Raw genomic sequence first — 20,262 nt, forward strand, 5'->3', positions numbered from 1 at the left:
ACAGGGCTCCTGTTTGAGCCCCACTCTTTTTTATATCTATGTGGCCCCCCTGGCTAGGATCATGAGATCATTTGGTTTCATTCTGGTATCATACGCAGATGATACACAGCTCCTTTTTCCTTTCAAATCCCTCACCACCGAGGTTAAAACAGCTTTTTCTAACGGCATGAAGACAGTTGCCCAGTGGATGTCTTTGAACTTCCCACAATGCAATGTTGCTAAGACTGAGGTTATGCTCTTTGGGGAGGCCACATTTTTATGGACCCCCGACTGGTGGCCGCAAGATCTAGGTCCGGTCCCTGATCCTAAACAGATCGTTAAGAACTTGGGGGTGCGCTTGGATCAGGAACTAACCCTAAAGCAGCATGGGAACAACATTACGGGGTCTTGCTTTCATGTTATAGGTCTTCTCCGCACAGTGTTCCCACTAATCCCGGATTACACCCAGAAAACCTTGGTGCAGGCCCTTGTTCTTAGTCGTCTTGACTACTGCAATGGACTGTTGGCATCGGCCAACGATGGAGTATTAGCCAAACTTCAAGTAATACAAAACACTGCTGCTAGGCTGGTCCCGAACGCCCCCTAGATCTCCATCCAAACCCCTTTTGGACAAACTTCATTGGCTATCCGTGCGCCAAAGGGTCAAATTTAATACCTGTTGTGTAATCCACAAGAGTCTTAGCGGTATTGGACCTTCATACATGAGGGATACATTTGTACCTTATAATCCTATCCGTTCCCTCAGGTCTAGCAACCGGCTCCTCCTTCGAGTGCCTATTGTGAAGAAGGCAAGACAAGGCGGCAAAGCTCTATCAGTGGTCGGCCACAGATTATGAAACAAGCTCCCTCTGTTTCTCAAGCAATGTCCAGACCATCTGAGCTTTCGGAAAAAGCTGAAAACCTTTTTGTTTCAGAACTAGCTCTCTCTATAGGCGACTGTTCTCCTAATCTGTGTTTCTGGGCACGGAGATCCTCCTTCAGGAGATTATTCTAGCGAGATATCAACCCATTGATGAATAAATAAATAAATCGCGGATTTTGAACAGTTCCTGTGGACTAGTGGAGCGGAAAGCGTGTCCACATCAAAGCCATCCGTTGCTTCCCCAGCGCGCTCGGCCTCACTTCTCCTCCCCCCTAATTAACTTCCCTGCTGTTTCACACTTCTTTCATGGCCGCAAGGCCGTGCTTCAAAGGGATCCGCTCCCCGCCCCTAAAAGCTTCTTTCGGTGATGTTCTTGTTCACAACTTGGTTTCTTTCCTTTTTCATCAGACCCTGCGTGCACGGGTGTTTTAAAATTAACTTTGTTTGTCTTTCTATGCTTGCAGCTCCACCTAGTGGCTTTTTTTTAAATATACGCTTTGTGATAATTATTTAAATATACACTTTGTGATAATTAAAACCCCGTAAATGAAACACCCACTATGTTCTGAGCTGCTCAGGTCAATCTGCGTAGAAATGCCATGATTGCGGACACTACACAAATGCTTAAACTGCCAGGAATACAGGGATGCAATAAGGCAATATCTACATTCTTGCCCAGTGGATTAGACTCGTTTTTTGTGCCCTTCTGCCCCTGTTAGACTCGTTTTTTGTGCCCTTCTGCCCCTTTTAGACTCCTTTTCCCTTGTTTTTCTGCCCCTCTGCCCCCTGTTAGACTCGTTTTTCCCTTGTTTTTCTGCCCTTCTGCCCTTTGTTAGACTCGTTTTTTGTGCCCTTCTGCCCCTGTTAGACTCGTTTTTAGCGCCTTGAGACCCTCCGGGTAAGTAGTGCGCTATATAAATGCCTGTGATTGATTGATTGATTGGTTTTTTTGTGCCCTTCTGCCCCCTGTTAGACTCGTTTTTCCCTTGTTTTTCTGCCCTTCTGCCCTCTGTTAGACTTGTTTTTCCCTTGTTTTTCTGCCCTTCTGCCCCTTGTTAGACTCGTTTTTTGTGCCCTTCTGCCCCTGTTAGACTCGTTTTTTGTGCCCTTCTGCCCCCTGTTAGACTCGTTTTTCCCTTGTTTTTCTGCCCTTCTGCCCTTTGTTAGACTCGTTTTTTGTACCCTTCTGCCCCTGTTAGACTCGTTTTTTGTGCCCTTCTGCCCCCTGTTAGACTCGTTTTTACCTTGTTTTTCTGCCCTACTGTCCCTGTTAGACTCGTTTTTTGTGCCCTTCTGCCCCTGTTAGACTCGTTTTTACCTTGTTTTTCTGCCCTTCTGCCCTCTGTTAGACTCGTTTTTCCCTTGTTTTTCTGCCCTTCTGCCCTCTGTTAGACTCGCTTTTTGTGCCCTTCTGCCCTCTGTTAGACTCGTTTTTCCCCTTGCAACCACAGCATCACTCAGCGCAACCCCAGCATCACTCAGCGCAACCCCTGCATCACGCAGCGCAACCCCTGCATCACTCAGCGCAAACCCCGCATCACTTAGCGCAACCCCTGCATCACTCAGCGCAACCATCACTCAGCGAAACCCCTGCATCACTCAGTGCAACCACTGCATCACTCAGCGCAACCCCTGCATCACTCAGCCCAACCCCTGCATCACTCAGCGCAACCCCAGCATCACTCAGCGCAACCCCTGCATCACTCAGCGCAACCCCTGCATCACTCAGCGCAACCCCTGCATCACTCAGCGCAACCCCTGCATCACTCAGTGCAACCCCTGCATCACTCAGCGCAACCCCAGCATCACTCAGCGCAACCCCTGCATCACTCAGCGCAACCCCTGCATCACTCAGCGCAACCCCTGCATCACTCAGTGCAACCCCTGCATCACTCAGCGCAACCCCAGCATCACTCAGCGCAACCCCTGCATCACTCAGCGAAACCCATGCATCACTCAGCACAACCCCTGCATCACTCAGCGCAACCCCAGCATCACTCCGCGCCTTCAAAGCATCAATCCCTGCAACCATTCAACAACAACTGGTTCAACTATGTTCTCTCAATGTTTCAAACTTTATTACAAATGTCACACAAATGTGTTAATATTTCACTTCTGTTCTTGGATTTTCATCACAATAAAATACACTGAACATAATCTTCACAAAAGTTATTTGCAAAAGTTTAAGCTATTGCCATTATAAATTACAATCACTTTTATTTAAGTATTAATTATTTAAAAAAATTAAAAGCCATTGTTATTTGTAATATCAATACATCTAAGTCACGTAAATACAAAACATGTTGCATTACAAATGCTATAGGTGTCACATTTGCGAAAGTTATAACTATTGGAATTGTAAATGACAAAGCTATTAATTTAGCTATTTTCAAAACCAACACATAAATAAAAAAAATTGTCATTTACAAGACCAATAGCTCAAACTTTCCTAATGCGAGACCTATTGCATTGCAAATGCTTGTTTCTGGTGCGGGGGACCACAGCATAGGGGAGCTGGACTGATCGTAAGGTTCTTTGGGGTTCGTGGAAGTTGAGTTGGCTGTTGAGGTATGCTGGTCCAGCGTCTGGAGTGCCTTATGTGCCCTCCAGGCACCGGGATACTCTCTGAGGTGAGCCGTGCACTTCACTAATACCTTTAACATAACAGAACACAAACTAAAGTTTGCCTCCGCATTCTTGCTGTGGTGGTGTTCATACAGCTCTCACTCGGGTGTCTCCCGTGTCACACTCTGTCTCTGTTCTTTTCCATCTCAGTCACACTCTCCACGTATTTCTTTCTCACCTTTCTGTCTATATTCACACACACACTTAGTTCTCTTTAACTATCAACCTTGTCTTTCTCTCTCTCTTCAATCAATCCTCTCTCACTGCCATCCTCCCACCTTCTACACCTCAGTCTCCTTTGATAGTCCCACAGAATATTCACTGGTCCTGGTTTCCCCGTTCCCAAAGGACCCCGGGTTTGACATTATAGGAATGATGTTGAAAGCGCCGAGCTCTGGCCGGGAACTGACTGACCTCACAGGGCCGGGCCCTGTCTGTAGTGGAGCTCAGCTGAAGCCTTGGATCAGCTGAGTTCTGTCTGCAGTGGAGTTCAGCTGAGCTCTGTCTGCAGTGGAGCTCAGCTGAGCTCTGTCTGCAGTGGAGCTCAGCTGAAGACTTGGACGAGCTGAGCTCTGTCTGCAGTGGAGCTCAGCTGAGCTCTGTCTGCAGTGGAGCTCAGCTGAAGACTTGGACGAGCTGAGCTCTGTCTGCAGTGGAGCTCAGCTGAGCTCTGTCTGCAGTGGAGCTCAGCTGAAGACTTGGAAGAGCTGAGCTCTGTCTGCAGTGGAGCTCCGCTGAAGACTTGGACCAGCTGAGCTCTGTCTGCAGTGGAGCTCAGCTGAGCTCTGTCTGCAGTGGAGCTCAGCTGAAGACTTGGACCAGCTGAGCTCTGTTTGCAGTGGAGCTCAGCTGCAGACTTGGACCAGCTGAGCTCTGTCTGCAGTGGAGCTCAGCTGAAGACTTGGACCAGCTGAGCTCTGTCTGCAGTGGAGCTCAGCTGAAGACTTGGACCAGCTGAGCTCTGTCTGCAGTGGAGCTCAGCTGAGATCTGTCTGCAGTGGAGCTCAGCTGAGCTCTGTCTCCAGTGGAGCTCAGCTGAGCTTTGTATGCCCTGAAGCTCAGCTGAGCTCTGTCTGCAGTGGAGCTCAGCTGAGTTCTGTCTGCTGTGGAGCTCAGCTGAAGACTTGGATCAGCTGAGCTCTGTCTGCAGTGGAGCTCAGCTGAGCTCATGCTGCAGTGGAGCTCAGCTGAGCTCTGTCCGCAGTGGAGCTCAGCTGAGCCCTGTCCGCAGTGGAGCTTAGCTGAGCTCTGTCTGCAGTGGAGCTCAGCTGAGCTCTGTCTGCAGTGGAGCTCAGCTGAGCTCTGTCTGCAATGGAGCTCAGCTGAGCTCTGTCTGCAGTGGAGCTCAGCTGAGCTCTGTCTGCAGTGGAGCTCAGCTGAGCTCTGTCTGCCGTGGAGCTCAGCTGAGCTCTGTCTGCAGTGGAGCTCAGCTGAGCTCTGTCTGCTGTGGATCTCAGCTGAAGACTTGGATCAGCTGAGCTCTGTCTGCAATGGAGCTCAGCTGAGTTCTGTCTGCAGTGGACCCTTGCTCATTGCACCATCAGGATTCAAGCAAACCGGGCCGAAGACGGCTGTAATGCCAGAAACCGGTCCCCGGGAGCTTGTTTCCTTCCCAGTGTAAGAATTGGCTTTTGTAGTTTGGTTTGCCCTGTTCCCATCATGCACTGGGACAGGAACAGACTAATTTGCATACAGCCAGGTTCTGAAACTGGGATGGTGCAGTGAGCTAAAAAACGGTGTTGGATCTAGCCCTGATCTCTTGACTGGGTGAGAGCTTTCTGTTTAATTCAGAGACTCTGTCCCTCACCACCCCTTGTTGTAAATATTTTTGTCCACCCTAAGCGTGGAAGGGTATTCTCAGATGTGAGACCCTTGCTCATTGCACCATCAGGATTCAAGCAAACCGGGCCGAAGACGGCTGTAATGCCAGAAACCGGTCCCCGGGAGCTTGCTTCCTTCCCAGTGTAAGAATTGGCTTTTGTAGTTTGGTTTGCCCTGTTCCCATCATGCACTGGGACAGGAACAGACTAATTTGCATACAGCCAGGTTCTGAAACTGGGATGGTGCAGTGAGCTAAAAAACGGTGTTGGATCTAGCCCTGATCTCTTGACTGGGTGAGAGCTTTCTGTTTAATTCAGAGACTCTGTCCCTCACCACCCCTTGTTGTAAATATTTTTGTCCACCCTAAGCGTGGAAGGGTATTCTCAGATGTGAGACCCTTGCTCATTGCACCATCAGGATTCAAGCAAACCGGGCCGAAGACGGCTGTAATGCCAGAAACCGGTCCCCGGGAGCTTGTTTCCTTCCCAGTGTAAGAATTGGCTTTTGTAGTTTGGTTTGCCCTGTTCCCATCATGCACTGGGACAGGAACAGACTAATTTGCATACAGCCAGGTTCTGAAACTGGGATGGTGCAGTGAGCTAAAAAACGGTGTTGGATCTAGCCCTGATCTCTTGACTGGGTGAGAGCTTTCTGTTTAATTCAGAGACTCTGTCCCTCACCACCCCTTGTTGTAAATATTTTTGTCCACCCTAAGCGTGGAAGGGTATTCTCAGATGTGAGACCCTTGCTCATTGCACCATCAGGATTCAAGCAAACCGGGCCGAAGACGGCTGTAATGCCAGAAACCGGTCCCCGGGAGCTTGTTTCCTTCCCAGTGTAAGAATTGGCTTTTGTAGTTTGGTTTGCCCTGTTCCCATCATGCACTGGGACAGGAACAGACTATTTGCATACAGCCAGGTTCTGAAACTGGGATGGTGCAGTGAGCTAAAAAACGGTGTTGGATCTAGCCCTGATCTCTTGACTGGGTGAGAGCTTTCTGTTTAATTCAGAGACTCTGTCCCTCACCACCCCTTGTTGTAAATATTTTTGTCCACCCTAAGCGTGGAAGGGTATTCTCAGATGTGAGACCCTTGCTCATTGCACCATCAGGATTCAAGCAAACCGGGCCGAAGACGGCTGTAATGCCAGAAACCGGTCCCCGGGAGCTTGTTTCCTTCCCAGTGTAAGAATTGGCTTTTGTAGTTTGGTTTGCCCTGTTCCCATCATGCACTGGGACAGGAACAGACTAATTTGCATACAGCCAGGTTCTGAAACTGGGATGGTGCAGTGAGCTAAAAAACGGTGTTGGATCTAGCCCTGATCTCTTGACTGGGTGAGAGCTTTCTGTTTAATTCAGAGACTCTGTCCCTCACCACCCCTTGTTGTAAATATTTTTGTCCACCCTAAGCGTGGAAGGGTATTCTCAGATGTGAGACCCTTGCTCATTGCACCATTAGGATTCAAGCAAACCGGGCCGAAGACGGCTGTAATGCCAGAAACCGGTCCCCGGGAGCTTGTTTCCTTCCCAGTGTAAGAATTGGCTTTTGTAGTTTGGTTTGCCCTGTTCCCATCATGCACTGGGACAGGAACAGACTAATTTGCATACAGCCAGGTTCTGAAACTGGGATGGTGCAGTGAGCTAAAAAACGGTGTTGGATCTAGCCCTGATCTCTTGACTGGGTGAGAGCTTTCTGTTTAATTCAGAGACTCTGTCCCTCACCACCCCTTGTTGTAAATATTTTTGTCCACCCTAAGCGTGGAAGGGTATTCTCAGATGTGAGACCCTTGCTCATTGCACCATCAGGATTCAAGCAAACCGGGCCGAAGACGGCTGTAATGCCAGAAACCGGTCCCCGGGAGCTTGTTTCCTTCCCAGTGTAAGAATTGGCTTTTGTAGTTTGGTTTGCCCTGTTCCCATCATGCACTGGGACAGGAACAGACTAATTTGCATACAGCCAGGTTCTGAAACTGGGATGGTGCAGTGAGCTAAAAAACGGTGTTGGATCTAGCCCTGATCTCTTGACTGGGTGAGAGCTTTGTTTAATTCAGAGACTCTGTCCCTCACCACCCCTTGTTGTAAATATTTTTGTCCACCCTAAGCGTGGAAGGGTATTCTCAGATGTGAGACCCTTGCTCATTGCACCATCAGGATTCAAGCAAACCGGGCCGAAGACGGCTGTAATGCCAGAAACCGGTCCCCGGGAGCTTGTTTCCTTCCCAGTGTAATAATTGGCTTTTGTAGTTTGGTTTGCCCTGTTCCCATCATGCACTGGGACAGGAACAGACTAATTTGCATACAGCCAGGTTCTGAAACTGGGATGGTGCAGTGAGCTAAAAAACGGTGTTGGATCTAGCCCTGATCTCTTGACTGGGTGAGAGCTTTCTGTTTAATTCAGAGACTCTGTCCCTCACCACCCCTTGTTGTAAATATTTTTGTCCACCCTAAGCGTGGAAGGGTATTCTCAGATGTGAGACCCTTGCTCATTGCACCATCAGGATTCAAGCAAACCGGGCCGAAGACGGCTGTAATGCCAGAAACCGGTCCCCGGGAGCTTGTTTCCTTCCCAGTGTAAGAATTGGCTTTTGTAGTTTGGTTTGCCCTGTTCCCATCATGCACTGGGACAGGAACAGACTAATTTGCATACAGCCAGGTTCTGAAACTGGGATGGTGCAGTGAGCTAAAAAACGGTGTTGGATCTAGCCCTGATCTCTTGACTGGGTGAGAGCTTTCTGTTTAATTCAGAGACTCTGTCCCTCACCACCCCTTGTTGTAAATATTTTTGTCCACCCTAAGCGTGGAACGGTATTCTCAGATGTGAGACCCTTGCTCATTGCACCATCAGGATTCAAGCAAACCGGGCCGAAGACGGCTGTAATGCCAGAAACCGGTCCCCGGGAGCTTGTTTCCTTCCCAGTGTAAGAATTGGCTTTTGTAGTTTGGTTTGCCCTGTTCCCATCATGCACTGGGACAGGAACAGACTAATTTGCATACAGCCAGGTTCTGAAACTGGGATGGTGCAGTGAGCTAAAAAACGGTGTTGGATCTAGCCCTGATCTCTTGACTGGGTGAGAGCTTTCTGTTTAATTCAGAGACTCTGTCCCTCACCACCCCTTGTTGTAAATATTTTTGTCCACCCTAAGCGTGGAAGGGTATTCTCAGATGTGAGACCCTTGCTCATTGCACCATCAGGATTCAAGCAAACCGGGCCGAAGACGGCTGTAATGCCAGAAACCGGTCCCCGGGAGCTTGTTTCCTTCCCAGTGTAAGAATTGGCTTTTGTAGTTTGGTTTGCCCTGTTCCCATCATGCACTGGGACAGGAACAGACTAATTTGCATACAGCCAGGTTCTGAAACTGGGATGGTGCAGTGAGCTAAAAAACGGTGTTGGATCTAGCCCTGATCTCTTGACTGGGTGAGAGCTTTCTGTTTAATTCAGAGACTCTGTCCCTCACCACCCCTTGTTGTAAATATTTTTGTCCACCCTAAGCGTGGAAGGGTATTCTCAGATGTGAGACCCTTGCTCATTGCACCATCAGGATTCAAGCAAACCGGGCCGAAGACGGCTGTAATGCCAGAAACCGGTCCCCGGGAGCTTGTTTCCTTCCCAGTGTAAGAATTGGCTTTTGTAGTTTGGTTTGCCCTGTTCCCATCATGCACTGGGACAGGAACAGACTAATTTGCATACAGCCAGGTTCTGAAACTGGGATGGTGCAGTGAGCTAAAAAACGGTGTTGGATCTAGCCCTGATCTCTTGACTGGGTGAGAGCTTTCTGTTTAATTCAGAGACTCTGTCCCTCACCACCCCTTGTTGTAAATATTTTTGTCCACCCTAAGCGTGGAAGGGTATTCTCAGATGTGAGACCCTTGCTCATTGCACCATCAGGATTCAAGCAAACCGGGCCGAAGACGGCTGTAATGCCAGAAACCGGTCCCCGGGAGCTTGTTTCCTTCCCAGTGTAAGAATTGGCTTTTGTAGTTTGGTTTGCCCTGTTCCCATCATGCACTGGGACAGGAACAGACTAATTTGCATACAGCCAGGTTCTGAAACTGGGATGGTGCAGTGAGCTAAAAAACGGTGTTGGATCTAGCCCTGATCTCTTGACTGGGTGAGAGCTTTCTGTTTAATTCAGAGACTCTGTCCCTCACCACCCCTTGTTGTAAATATTTTTGTCCACCCTAAGCGTGGAAGGGTATTCTCAGATGTGAGACCCTTGCTCATTGCACCATCAGGATTCAAGCAAACCGGGCCGAAGACGGCTGTAATGCCAGAAACCGGTCCCCGGGAGCTTGTTTCCTTCCCAGTGTAAGAATTGGCTTTTGTAGTTTGGTTTGCCCTGTTCCCATCATGCACTGGGACAGGAACAGACTAATTTGCATACAGCCAGGTTCTGAAACTGGGATGGTGCAGTGAGCTAAAAAACGGTGTTGGATCTAGCCCTGATCTCTTGACTGGGTGAGAGCTTTCTGTTTAATTCAGAGACTCTGTCCCTCACCACCCCTTGTTGTAAATATTTTTGTCCACCCTAAGCGTGGAAGGGTATTCTCAGATGTGAGACCCTTGCTCATTGCACCATCAGGATTCAAGCAAACCGGGCCGAAGACGGCTGTAATGCCAGAAACCGGTCCCCGGGAGCTTGTTTCCTTCCCAGTGTAAGAATTGGCTTTTGTAGTTTGGTTTGCCCTGTTCCCATCATGCACTGGGACAGGAACAGACTAATTTGCATACAGCCAGGTTCTGAAACTGGGATGGTGCAGTGAGCTAAAAAACGGTGTTGGATCTAGCCCTGATCTCTTGACTGGGTGAGAGCTTTCTGTTTAATTCAGAGACTCTGTCCCTCACCACCCCTTGTTGTAAATATTTTTGTCCACCCTAAGCGTGGAAGGGTATTCTCAGATGTGAGACCCTTGCTCATTGCACCATCAGGATTCAAGCAAACCGGGCCGAAGACGGCTGTAATGCCAGAAACCGGTCCCCGGGAGCTTGTTTCCTTCCCAGTGTAAGAATTGGCTTTTGTAGTTTGGTTTGCCCTGTTCCCATCATGCACTGGGACAGGAACAGACTAATTTGCATACAGCCAGGTTCTGAAACTGGGATGGTGCAGTGAGCTAAAAAACGGTGTTGGATCTAGCCCTGATCTCTTGACTGGGTGAGAGCTTTCTGTTTAATTCAGAGACTCTGTCCCTCACCACCCCTTGTTGCAAATATTTTTGTCCACCCTAAGCGTGGAAGGGTATTCTCAGATGTGAGACCCTTGCTCATTGCACCATCAGGATTCAAGCAAACCAGGCCGAAGACGGCTGTAATGCCAGAAACCGGTCCCCGGGAGCTTGTTTCCTTCCCAGTGTAAGAATTGGCTTTTGTAGTTTGGTTTGCCCTGTTCCCATCATGCACTGGGACAGGAACAGACTAATTTGCATACAGCCAGGTTCTGAAACTGGGATGGTGCAGTGAGCTAAAAAACGGTGTTGGATCTAGCCCTGATCTCTTGACTGGGTGAGAGCTTTCTGTTTAATTCAGAGACTCTGTCCCTCACCACCCCTTGTTGTAAATATTTTTGTCCACCCTAAGCGTGGAAGGGTATTCTCAGATGTGAGACCCTTGCTCATTGCACCATCAGGATTCAAGCAAACCGGGCCGAAGACGGCTGTAATGCCAGAAACCGGTCCCCGGGAGCTTGTTTCCTTCCCAGTGTAAGAATTGGCTTTTGTAGTTTGGTTTGCCCTGTTCCCATCATGCACTGGGACAGGAACAGACTAATTTGCATACAGCCAGGTTCTGAAACTGGGATGGTGCAGTGAGCTAAAAAACGGTGTTGGATCTAGCCCTGATCTCTTGACTGGGTGAGAGCTTTCTGTTTAATTCAGAGACTCTGTCCCTCACCACCCCTTGTTGTAAATATTTTTGTCCACCCTAAGCGTGGAAGGGTATTCTCAGATGTGAGACCCTTGCTCATTGCACCATCAGGATTCAAGCAAACCGGGCCGAAGACGGCTGTAATGCCAGAAACCGGTCCCCGGGAGCTTGTTTCCTTCCCAGTGTAAGAATTGGCTTTTGTAGTTTGGTTTGCCCTGTTCCCATCATGCACTGGGACAGGAACAGACTAATTTGCATACAGCCAGGTTCTGAAACTGGGATGGTGCAGTGAGCTAAAAAACGGTGTTGGATCTAGCCCTGATCTCTTGACTGGGTGAGAGCTTTCTGTTTAATTCAGAGACTCTGTCCCTCACCACCCCTTGTTGTAAATATGCTGTGGATCTCAGCTGAAGACTTGGATCAGCTGAGCTCTGTCTGCAATGGAGCTCAGCTGAGTTCTGTCTGCAGTGGAGCTCAGCTGAGCTCTGTCTGCAGTGGAGCTCAACTGAGCTCTGTCTGCAGTGGAGCTCAGCTGAGCCCTGTCCGCAGTGGAGCTCAGCTGAGCTCTGTCTGCAGTGGAGCTCAGCTGAGCTCTGTCCGCAGTGGAGCTCAGCTGAGCTCTGTCTGTAGTGGAGCTCAGCTGAGCTCTGTCTTCAGTGGAGCTCAGCTGAACTCTGTCTGCCCAGGGCCCCGGTTCGTGTGTGCAGGAACCCAGCTCCAGCTCCATGAAAGAAATGACGTCTGGGAACATGGTCTCTGCTCCGTCTGCGCATGGGTGCACATTATATATACAGGGACTTAGCTGCATCCGACTTGAGCTCAGCTCTGTCTGTAGAGATGGTGAGGCCTCTGTCTCCGCGGGCACCAGGGCCTGCCTCCCTCTGTGCAAGAACCCGTTCTCGTCTTCTGTCTTCAGCCGATCTCCAGAGGAGCCGTCCTGCTCTTCTTAATAAAACAGGCAACAAAATGAGCCTCTTGACGCCGAGCAGAACCTTTAAAGGCCAAGAGGGACACAGGGCCGGGTGAACAGGGCTCCGGCCAGCTGACGACCAACGTTCAAGTTCAAGTTCAGGAATTTGTATAGCGCACTACTCACCCAGAGGGTCTCAAGGCGCTTGAGGGAGGGTGGATGCATTACTTATCGAATAGCCAGGTTTTTAGTTGCTTTCTGAAGGAGAGGTGATTCTGTGTAAGTCGGAGGTGAGTGGGGAGAGAATTCCATGTTTTGGCCGCTAAGTAGGAGAAGGATCTTCCTCCCATGGTGGATCTGTGGATGCGCGGAATTGCGGCGAGGGCTTGATTGGATGAGCGTAGTTGGCGGGTGGGTGTGTAGAAGGACAGTCGTGTGTTGAGGCATTTGGGTCCTAGGTCGTAGAGGGCCTTGTGTGCGTGGGTGAGGAGACGGAACGTTATTCTCTTGTTGACGGGGAGCCAGTGGAGATCCTTCAGGTGACCGGAAATGTCAGCATGACGGGGAATGTCCAGTATGAGTCTGGCTGAGGCGTTTTGGATGCGTTGGAGTTTTTTCTGGAGTTTGGCGGTGGTTCCGGCGTAGAGGGTGTTTCCGTAGTCCAGTCGGCTGGTGACCAGTGCGTGGGTGACTGTCTTTCTTGTTTCGGTGGGGATCCAGCGGAAGATTTTTTTGAGCATGCGTAGGATATTGAAGCATGAAGATGAGACGGCGTTGACTTGTCTGGTCATCGAGAGGGAGGAGTCTAGGATGAAGCCCAGGTTACGTGCGTGATCTGTAGGTATGGGTGCTGTACCCAAGGCCGGTGGCCACCATAAGTCATCCCAGGCAGAGGGGGATGATCCTAAGATGAGGACTTCCGTTTTGTCCAAGTTCAGTTTTAAGCGGCTGTTCTTCATCCATTCGGCTACTTCTTTCATTCCTTCGTGTAGATTGGTTTTGGTGGTGTTTGGGTCTTTGGTGAGGGACAGGATCAGTTGGGTGTCGTCTGCGTAGGAGATGATGTTGAGGTTGTGTTGGCACGCGATGGATGCGAGGGGACTCATGTATACGTTAAAGAGGGTGGGGCTGAGTGATGATCCTTGTGGTACGCCGCAGATGACTTCGGTGGCCTCTGATCTAAAAGGGGGGAGGCGGACTCTCTGGGTTCTTCCGGCGAGGAACAAGATGATCCAATCCAAAGCTTTTCCTTGTATTCCGATGTTGTTGAGGCGTTGTATGAGGGTGCTATGACAGACTGTGTCGAAGGCTGCGGAGAGGTCAAGTAGGATGAGGGCAACTGTTTCTCCGTTGTCCAGTATCGTTCGGATGTCGTCTGTAGCTGCGATGAGGGCGGTTTCGGTGCTGTGTTTGGCTCGGAAGCCGGACTGTGAGGGGTCGAGGGAATTGTTTGATTCAAGGAAGACAGCGAGCTGACTATTGACGGCTTTCTCAATGACTTTGGCAGGGAATGGGAGGAGTGAGATGGGGCGGTAGTTCTTAAGTTCAGAGGGGTCTGCTGTGGGTTTCTTCAGGAGGGCGCTGAGTTCGGCATGTTTCCAGCTTTCCGGGAAGGTAGCGGAGTTGAAGGAACAGTTGATGACATCGCAGAGATGGGGTGCGATGATGGAGTCTGCTTTGTTGAAGATGTGATGGGGACATGGGTCGGTTGACGATCCTGATTGAATGGAGTTCATCAGGCGGATGGTGTCTTCAGTGGTGATTGGGTTCCAGGTGAAAAGGTTGTGAGAGTGCTGTTTTGGTACGGCGATGGGTGGAGTGGGCTGTTCATCGGACTGGTTTTCAAAGCTGCTATGTATGTCGGCGATTTTGTTGAGGAAGAAAGAGGATAACGAGTCGCAGAGGTCTTGGGAGGGAGTGATGTCGTTGGTGCCGGCGGTGGGGTTGGTAAATTCTTTGATGATGTTGAATAGTTCCTTGCTGTTGTGGGCGTTGTTGTCGAGTCGATCCTTGAATGCTGATTTCTTGGTGGATCGGATCAATTGGTGGTGTTTGCGGGTGGCGTCCTTGAAGGTGGTCAGGTTGTCAGAGGTTGGGTTTTTTCTCCAGGTTTTCTCGAGGGTACGACATAACTTCTTGGACTTCTTAAGGGCATCGTTGAACCAGGGGGTCTTTTTGTTACCTTGTTTGATCTGATGGTTTTTCAAGGGTGCTAATTAGTCAGCGCTGTGGGTGATCCATTGTGTGAGTTTGGTGGCAGCTTGGTTTGGGACCGATGAGAGGGCGGGTGGGTTTTGGTTTAGCGATGTGAAGAGTTGGTCGGTGGTGATTTTGTTCCAGTTTCTTCGAGGAATAGGTTGTGGGGGGTTGTGGGTCGTGCTCTTTTTGTAGCTGAAGTGAACACAGTTGTGGTCTGTCCAATGGAGAGCTGTGGTGTGATCGAAGGAGATGTGTTTGCTGGAGGTGAAGATAGGGTCGAGCGTGTGTCCTGCAAGGTGGGTGGGGGTGTCCACAAGTTGTTTGAGTCCGAGATTGGCTAGGTTGTCCAGAAGGGCGGTGGTGTTGCTGTCCTTTTTCTTTTCCAGGTGGAAGTTGAGGTCTCCCAGAAGAATGTAGTTCTCGGAGTTGAGGGCATGTGGGCTGATGAAGTCGGTGATCTCTTCGTTGAATTGTGTGCGGGTTCCTGGTGGTCTGTAGATGAGGGTGCCGCTAAGTGTGGTCCTGGGGTCGGTGTGGATCTGGAAATGAAGGTGTTCGGCGGTCGCGAGGTTATCGTCGGAGCTGGTCGTGATTCGGATGGTGTTCTTATGGACGATGGCGATGCCTCCTCCTGTTTGGTTGGTGCGATCTTTTCGGATGATCTTGTAAGCGTCCGGGATGGCTATGGCGATGTCGTGCCCTGATGAAGCGTTCATCCAGGTTTCTGTAAGGAAGGCGACGTCTGTCGATGCAGTGTCGAGTAGGTCCCAGAGTTCAGTGGCGTGTCTATGGACCGAGCGGGTGTTCAGCAGGATGCACTTCAGGTGGTTGGAGTTGGAGCTGTGTTTGGAGGTAGTGGATTTGGTGTGGGTCCTGGTGCAGGCGAACTTGCAGGAATGGCAAGCGAATGGACCATGGGTGTGTCCTGGGGTAGCTTCGCAGCATTGTGGTGTGCGTCCGGGGTTAAGGGCAAAGAGGATAGCGGCGTCATACGTTATGCGGGAGGAGTGGGTGTTGCGTGGACCAGGGGGTCTGGCGCTGGGTGCGGTCCAGGCGCGGACGGGCGTAGACGGGCTTACCTTTGGCTTACCTTCGGCGCGCATGGGGCGCAAACGCTGTGCGTGAACGCTGCGCGCAAAAGCATCTGACATATGTGGATAGTGGAGGGGGCGGGGGGAGGGAGGGTCAGCTGGGAGGCGGGAGCTGGGTGGAGGGGCGGGCTGGAAGGCACAACAAACAAGATGGCAGCAAAAAAAAACGAAAGGAAACACGACGAGATTGGGGTTTGCAGAGGCGCAGGCACTCAGGCACAGATAATCACAGAGTGCAATGCGAGCCTACACAAGCGCTACAGTAAGCAGCACACTTAGATTGGCACGATGTGGGCTGTTCCAATAATAGCGTTACGCTAAATTCAGCAATGCGGCAATGTTATGTGCTCAGGACGGAGCGCAGACACTAAAGGGCGCAATGTAGCAGTAACAACACAATGAAAGCAGGCTACGATACCAGCTGCTGGAAGCTGAAGCCAGGGAGCGAGGGGCACTCAACAGGCCTTAAACTGCAGCCCATGGGAAGGAGAGAGGCGGCCTGAACAAAAAGAAAGAACATCTGTCTCAGCACCAAGTCTGAGCCTTAAAACAGGCAGACTCTGGAAAGAGGGGAGTCAGGTGGACCAAGTCACTGAAGTAGGTGCGTTAACCCTTGGGACTGCATTTCCTGGTTTGGAGTCTGAAATGTGAATGTGTCTTGAATTTGGAAGAAAGCAAACACAAGGAATTGATGGCCAAGAGCTGAAACTTTTCAGACACTCACCCCCAGTCACCGATCTGGGTTTAATCCATCACCGTTCTTTAGCCCACTCTGCCACCCCAGTTCAGACATGGCCATATGCAAATCAGTCTGACCCTGTGCCTCATGGGAACAGTCCAGCCCGAACTGCCAAGCCATGTCTTCCCTGGACCGGAAACAAACATCCTGGGACCGGTTTCGGGTTCATAACCCTTCATTAGCCAGGCTATCTTGAAACCAGTGTCAAAGTGAGCAAGGGACTCACGTCTGAGCATACCCTGCCAACTTATGGCGAACCAAGCAAACACAAGGAGGTGATGGACGGAGGCACCGTTCTCCCTTTGGCCTAGTGTTTTCAAACCGACGGCCACTTGCAGAGATGGTTAGGATAGACAAGAGGTCGAGCACACGAAGGCGGAGCAGATTGGGGGCACTGTGCTTCTGAGGCAGAAACCTTTCGGGGGTAAGTGGCAGGCGCTGTCCATCCACGGTTTCATTCTGTTCGCCTCTTCAATATTATATGTGCACCCACCAGACGGAAAAGGCGAGAGACTACAAGGACGTTACTTAGGACACTAGTGCATGGGGTGTCCCTGTGGTGGTGCTCGTGTCCAGCCCGACTAAACTGAGAGAAACACTGGGACACCGTACCGGGGGAGAGCCAGGACACCGTACCGGGGGAGGGTCGGGACACTGTACCGGGGGAGAGCCAGGACACCGTACCGGGGGAGAGTCGGGACACTGTACCGGGGGAGAGCCAGGACACCGTAACAGGGGAGAGCCAGGACACCGTAACGGGGGAGAGCCAGAACACCGTACCGGGGGAGAGCCAGGACACCGTAACGGGTGAGAGCCAGGACACCGTACCGGGGGAGAGCTGGGACACCGTACCGGGGGAAAGCCGGGACACGGTACCAGGGGAGAGCCAGGACACCGTACCGGGGGAGAGCCAGGACACCGTAACGGGGGAGAGCCAGGACACCGTACCGGGGGAGAGCCAGGACATCATAACGGGGGAGAGCCAGGACACCGTACCGGGGGAGAGCTGGGACACCGTACCGGGGGAGAGCCAGGACACCGTACCGGGGGAAAGCCGGGACACCGTACCAGGGGAGAGCCAGGACACCGTAGCGGGGGAGAGCCGGGACACTGTACCGGGGGAGAGCCGGGACACTGTACCGGGGGAGAGCCGGGACACTGTACCTGGTGAGTGCCAGGACACGTCACCTGGGGAGTGCCAAGACACGTCACCTAGTGAGTGCCAGGACACGTCACCTGGTGAGTGTCAGGACATGTCACCTGGTGAGTGCCAGGACACGTGACCTGGTGAGTGCCTGTACACTACACCTGATGAGTGCCAAGACACGTCACCTGGTGAATGCCGGGGCACGTCACCTGGTGAGTGTCAGGACACGTCACCTGGTGAGTGCCAGGACACGTCACCTGGTGAGTGCCAGGACACGTCACCTGGTGAGTGTCAGGATAGTGCACCAGTTGAGTTCCAGGCTCAGGAGATCCACCCTAGGCCCACGCACGGAGTCTGCCAGGTCTGCTCACATACTGCACAGGTCAGCTAGCAGGTTGAAGTCAGAGCGGCACACCAGGCCTCTCACAGCCTGCCCTGGAGCTCCCTGCACAGTGCTGGGCGAGCTTTCTCCCTTCTCTTCGCTTCATTCTCAGCTTCTTCCCCTTCATCCTTCGAAGTCTCCTCCTCCCCTGTAAGTCTTCATGTACTTCCCTCTCCTTGCCCACCACAACGAAAGCAAAAGGAAGGGCTCCACCATATGACATCTTCTGGGGTTCAAGGGGTTAATGTTGTCATTCCCACCACTCTCACACTCTGCTGACTGAAGCACTTACCTCGTGACTCTGGGTGAGAACCGCCTTGTAGTCGGTGTCACTCGGGGCGTCCTAGGAAAAGGGAGAGATGGTCACTAGTGAAGGAGAAGAGGGCAAGCTGGAGAAAGACGAGAGAACAAGAAGAGAGACAAAGATTCAAGAGAGGAAGAGAATAAAGAAGAAGAGAGACACAGGTCCAAGAGAAGGAGAGAGGGTCACTAGTCAAGGAGAAGAGGGCGAGCTTGAGAAAGACGAGAGAACAAGACATGATAGACAAAAGTTCTAGACAGGGCAATGGGGAGAGAATAAAGAAGAAGAGAGACACAGGTCCAAGAGAGGGAGAGAGGGTCACTAGTCAAGGAGAAGAGGGAGAGCTGGAGAAAGACAAGAGACCAAGAAGAGAGACAAAGATTCAAGAGAGGGGAGAAAAAAGAAGAAGAGAGGCACAGGCCCAAGAGAGGGAGAGAGGGTCACTAGTGAAGGAGAAGAGGGCGAGCAGGAGAAAGACGAGAGAACAAGACATGATAGACAAAAGTTCAAGACAGGGCGAGGGGTGAGAGAATAAAGAAGAAGAGAGACAAATATTCAAGAAAGGGAGGAGCGAGAGAATAAACAAGAACTGAAAGACAGATTCAAGAGAGTGTAGAGAATAAACAAGAAGAGAGACGAAGTTTCAAGAGAGGGAGGGAGGGAGAGAATCAAGGTCTGCTTGGCTGGGTTGGGCTACATTTGAGAATACTTTTTAATATTGTCTCGATGTTTTTTAACTTTTAAATTGTTTATATTACCGTAAATGTAAATGTATGTAAATGTATTGGCATTTATATAGCGCACTACTTACCCGTAGGGTCCCAAGGCGCTTCGACCGCTGCGAAACCCTTCCTGGCTTCCCTGAGAGATGGTCCCTTAATGGGTATCTCCAGGGTGAGACCCGGCATCCCCGGCGGTCTGGTGGGGCCGTTAGTGAAGATGAGGCAAGCTAATGCCCAGAGTTGCCGAGTGTGATCGCTGATCAGAGTGGGCACCGAGGCGAGAGAATTATCGAGTCCGCTGACCCTGGTCCAGAAACCTGCCGCGCCGGGAATCGAACCCTGGTCCCGGGCCGTCCTCTGCTCTCGGGTCTGCCGCCTCTAACCAGTGAGCCACACTACCGTCTTTGCACTCCTTGCACTGCTCATTTGTTTACCTTCTATTGTCAGAGTTTCCGGTCCGTCGCGGCTTCCCTGTGCCAATTTTACGGAGAAACGCATTAGGGCACACCTCCTACCCTCCCAGACCACCCCTACTTCCGGCTGGTTGTCGGGCTGGTGGCGGGCTATCAGAAGAGATAAAAACAAGATGCCCTCCCGGACGCGCAGCGGGCGCGTCAAAGGCGCGCCAAAGGCAAGTCTGTCTGCACCTGTCCGCGGATGAACGGGGCTTGGGGCCACCCTATATGGCCAAATTTTTGGTACTCTTCCAACGATTTGAAATTGTTGGAGGGTAACTTTCAAATTGATTTTAATGCCAAAGTTAACCTAGACAAGGTGGGAATCCTAAGATAAAGACATACATTCCCTGGAATTTATCTAAAAGTCCCTTCTCCCAACAATACGTGCTCCTCCACCTCCGATACCCGCAAGGCTCAAGAGTTAATGGGAGCGACAGTCGGTTATCTGAATACCCGCTCTATGGTGAAACACCAGCTTGAAAACCCTGATACACTCCTTCTTACCGAAACGTGGCTTACTGAAGAGTCTGTCCCGGATACTTTAGCAGCAATTCCGAATGGCTATTACATCATTCAGGCTAATCGGTCCTCAGGAAAAACAGGAGGCGGGTTGCACCTATTATCCGCAAGGAACATCAGTTTACTTCCCTAGGGGTCACTGGTTTGCCCTCAGTTGGTCTTAAACTTTGAATCTTTCCGGTTGTCGTTCATCTGCGCCCTCTTCTATAGACCCCCCGGTAACATGGCGACCTGAAATACTGACCTTTGAGAGAGCGGTACTAGAGGATGCTGAGGTAATTCTCCAGACTAATTTCCAACAGTATCATAACCTTACCAAATGAGAACGGGTGGCACTCTCTACTTTGGCCAATGACGATTCTATCACTGTGAAACCCGCCGACAAGGGAGGCGCAACTGTGATTATGGACTCAGACACTTACACCGCTGAATGCAGACGGCAACTGGATAATAAGAGATTCTACCGGTGCCTGAAAATGGACCCTACACCAAGACTGACTGCGGCTATAAAAAACTAGTGGAAAAAGCTACCGAAGAGGGTTGGATCACAGACCAGGAAGCATCTTTCCTGATCGCTCTACATCCGGTGGTCCCATACTTTTATGTATTGCCAAAAATACATAAAGGGATC

The 20,262-nt window shown here is 50.8% G+C and overlaps 1 protein-coding gene across 1 annotated transcript in view; it reads right to left on the bottom strand.

Moving 5' to 3' along the window:
• Window positions 1-20,262, bottom strand: part of PIP5KL1 (phosphatidylinositol-4-phosphate 5-kinase like 1) — a 370,871-nt gene that overhangs the window by 202,957 nt on the left and 147,652 nt on the right. The window contains exon 4 of the mRNA XM_086924947.1: window positions 17,924-17,974. Within this exon, the coding sequence (XP_086781073.1) occupies window positions 17,924-17,974 (51 nt within the window). The remainder of the gene's footprint in view (window positions 1-17,923; window positions 17,975-20,262) is intronic.

Source organism: Lissotriton vulgaris, chromosome 5, assembly GCF_964263255.1.
Source record: "Lissotriton vulgaris chromosome 5, aLisVul1.2, whole genome shotgun sequence".
NCBI lineage: Eukaryota > Metazoa > Chordata > Amphibia > Caudata > Salamandridae > Lissotriton > Lissotriton vulgaris.